General features: G+C 52.9%; 1 protein-coding gene across 7 annotated transcripts in view; it reads left to right on the top strand.

Annotated features, from left to right (window-relative positions):
• Nucleotides 1-3,826, top strand: part of SFMBT1 (Scm-like with four mbt domains 1) — a 171,483-nt gene that overhangs the window by 104,414 nt on the left and 63,243 nt on the right. For all 7 annotated transcript variants that reach the window (XM_019505201.1, XM_019505207.1, XM_019505204.1 and 4 more), the window contains one exon: nucleotides 2,440-2,504. In XM_019505201.1, the coding sequence (XP_019360746.1) occupies nucleotides 2,440-2,504 (65 nt within the window). The remainder of the gene's footprint in view (nucleotides 1-2,439; nucleotides 2,505-3,826) is intronic.

The following is a 3,826-nucleotide window of genomic DNA, read 5'->3' on the forward strand; positions in this document are numbered from 1 at the left end:
ACCGAGCCCTGGGGGACTCCGCTGCCCACTTCCCCCCAGGTCGAATAGTCAGAGGGTTGGATAAGTCTAGGTAATCCTTCTGTGATATCTCGGATCCAGGCTCCAGGCAAGCAACAGACCTCCGAGACAACAGGTCAGGCTGGCAGATGGATGCTTCTGACCCCTGAAGAAGGACATTTCCAACCACCACCACCCATTGCTTCCTCTTGGTTGCAATGGTCTCAATCCTCCCCACCTTGGGGATGCCTGACTTGGCCTACACAAATATGCTCCTACTCATCTGTTGCTAGAACTCCACAACTGTTCTCCAGGCAAACTGCTGCAGGTGGAGATGAACAGTTCTGCTTGCTGCCAGAGATCACAAGCTTCCAGCTTCCACCTTGCTGGGAATCCATGTCTTCTTCTTTCTCTAGTGCTGCCTCTGACAGTCCTTCCTCCGCAATCTAAGAGGTCCCCTCTAGCATGGAGTCAATGAAGTCCTCATGGCAGAGGATGCTTTGGAGCCTTGTCACCACGTCCTGTAGCTCTCTTGCCTGCTCCTTGAGGGACACCACCAGGAGGCACCACTCACTTCACGGGCACTCCCCCACCCTGGCTGTCACTGGAAGGAACCTGCAAGCTGCAGTCTGCACAACACCAAACGAGGACTTGGGTATAAGCCTTGATGATGAGTGGTCCTGCAGGGACCAACACCTCTGCCACTGTGTGGCTCTGGCACTGTGATGTCCTCCAGCCATTTCTGTGTCTCTTAATCCACTGCCTGTGTCTTTCTACCTCTCTTTCCAAGCCAACATTCCCTAGCAAACTCCCCTGTAAGATGGTCTGTTCACAGCTCCTTAGTCCTGGAAAGTTCCCTTTTCCCTGGTAAACTGTTTTCTCAGACTCAGCTTACAGTGAAAGAAGGTGAGAAGGAGTTTCAGGGCATGCTTCCTAGTGAACTCCCCCTTGCTCTGGACTCTAATTAAACAATTGGTTTTAATTTGTCTTGATTAAAGAAAGAGCTTACCTTTTTAAAGCAGGGGTTTTCAACCAGGGGTACATACCCCTGGGGGTACCTGGGAAGGCCTCGGGGTACTTGGCAGGGGGCACCGCCACTCCCATTGGCACAGCACCTCCACTACCAACACTTCCACACACTCACCAATCAGCCACTGGGGACCCCCGCCACTCCTAGACTGGCCGGCAGGGGATTCCTTCCTTCTTGACCGACTGTCATGGGTATACTGACCCAAAAAGGTTGAAAACCCCTACCTTAAAGGATCCCCTTCAAAGAGGGGGGCAGCAACTGACCTCACAACTGACCTGCAAACTGCCCTGTTTGCTGACTGTCTGGTCACAAAGGGAGTCTTCTAATTTTATACCTTCCCAGGCCTAGACTAGCTCCACCCCGTTGGTACTACTTTTATCAGACACAGGCAGCAATCACCCAACTGTTCAGAGCACATGACCAAACACCCAGCCCACCAAACACTTAGCAAACCAAACACCCAGGCAGCTCTGGCTCACTTACCTTCCCAGAGTGGTAATCTGGTGCCTGGATCCTCTTCCTCTTGATCCCAGCAAACTGCTTGCAAACTACCCTGTTTGCTGCCCCTGTTTACTCACTCACTGATTGCTTGGGGCATCTCCTTTTACATCTTCCAAAGGATGTCATAGTACTCCAGGCTGCCCTGGCACCCTGGTTGAGAATCACTGCTTTAGTGATTTATAATCCAGCTTTATTTGATACAGCCCATGGAGCCCTATCATTCAACCCATAATGTTGCCTGTGGGTCTTGGATTAGGCCTGCATGCAGTATGTACCAGCCCTGACCCATGTGGAGCTTTTGTGGCCAGTTTAGTGTGTGCTGTGTGGAGCCAGGACTGGTATCTGGTGCATCTGGTGCATGTGTTTTGAGCTGGGCTGCATCCATTGCACAGGGCCAGGCTGGTGGTGGCACCTCATGCAGCACATGCGCCAGAACAGCCCCACATGCAGCATATGCCCTGGACAGGGCCATGGCAGGTGCATACTGAATGTGTCGCAAGGGGCTAGAGCTACAGCATGTGCTGGACATAGGGTACAGGGCCAGTCTGAAGCACATGCTTCATGCGGTGCTTATGCTGGCCCAGCCCTACACATTGGCTCCAGGATGGAGGACCAGTCTGTAGGACTTATGTAGCCCATAGACTGCCCCCCACCCCGGTTGGCAGGCCAAATAACTTTGATACCTCTGGGCTAGGTCAGTACATTTGGCCTTTATGCATTCAGACCAATAATTCCTGCATGTAAAAAAAGATCAGCATAGAGCTGAAGATGTTACAAAGGGAGGACTGTGATTTAGAATAGATTATTTAAAGCCAAAATTGAAAGCGGAATAAGAGCAAGCCTTTAAGCAATTGGTGTATGGAAATCTCTTCACCCTTGCACTCTTCCCAATGCCATCTTTATCATTTCAGAATTCTATCTTCAAAGGCAGTCCATGAAGGACTGAAGAATCAGGAACTGAACTCTGCTGACTCAGGTGAGAGATTTGGTCATTGGGTTAAGAAGCTGTAGAAACACTGTAGATCAAGGGTGACAAATCGTTTCGACCCCCTCCCCACCACCACCAGCACCCCCGGAGGCCAGATCCAGACTGCAAGGTTCCTTGCAGGCTGGATCTGGACCTACTTCTGGCAGTGGCAGGGAGCAGCATGAGTTCAGTTGTTGCTTGCTTTCTGCCACTAACATGGATCCCTAGCACAGGGGATGGCAGTTATTTTGGCTGGAAGGCCGCTTAATGAGCTTTGGTGAGCTATTGAGGACTGCAAGGGTAGCCCTGCCCCTTGACAGGTGCCCCACCCCCTGTCACCATCTTGGGACCAAAAAGTTCTGCCCCCTAACCCCTGACCTTTGCCACCAGAAGTCCCTCCCCTTGCCCCGAAAGTACTCTTTTTGGGAGGGGAGAGTTGCCATCTTGGTTTTTTTCTGGTTCTAGATCGTATACTAAAAGCTAAACACCTACTATAAACATTTACATTTTATTTCAAAAAATATTTTTGTCATGATGTCTGTGTACTGTATATAGAGATTATTGCATAATAACTCAAAAATAAAGTCTTACTCTTGTATGTTGTGTGTGGTTAGGGGTGGGTGTGTGTATGGTAGGGTGTGTGGGGGAACTTGTTACGGGGTGTGAGAGGGAGCAATAGGGTGTATATGTGGCAGGGCATGGGTATGTGGTGTTTGTGGGGTGTGAGGGAGGGTGAGGGGGTGTAGGGACCCCCAGTGGTGCATAGCCCCCACCCCCAGCAGCAGCAGCAGAGGGCTGGTGCTCATGGCCTGCACAGGCGCTGGCGCCCAGTGGCGCACAACTTCGGGCAGCACTGCACATGGTGGCAAGAAGTGCAGCCTCACCAGACTGCCTCTGTCACGTGGGGCTCCACATGGTGCATGTGCAGCTCCCAACACTAGTGCACCATTGAGGGAAGCCCTGCGCAGTGGTGCTGGCTGCCTTTGCAACTCTTCCGTGCGGGTCCTGGGACTCCACCAGAAGTGGAGGGGAGCCCCTGCTTTGTGTAGAGCTTTGTTCAGTGATGCACAAGTGCCAGGAGCTGCACTTGCGATGAGTAGAGGTGTGCCAGCCAGGCTGCACTCTTCACCACCATATGCAGTGCTGGCCAGAGCTGCATGCTGCCAGACAGCAGCACCTGCACAGGCCATGAGCACTGACCCCTGCTGCTTCTGCTGCCACTGCTGGCAGGGGCTGTGGGCCATGGTGGGGAGTATGTGTGGGGTCACCACCCCCCCCCCCCCCCCCCCCCCCCCCCCCCCCCCCCCCCCCCCCCCCTGGCGCGGCGCCTT

Source organism: Gavialis gangeticus, unplaced genomic scaffold (assembly GCF_001723915.1).
Source record: "Gavialis gangeticus isolate Ggan-Ray unplaced genomic scaffold, GavGan_comp1, whole genome shotgun sequence".
In the NCBI taxonomy this organism is placed as follows: Eukaryota; Metazoa; Chordata; order Crocodylia; family Gavialidae; genus Gavialis; species Gavialis gangeticus.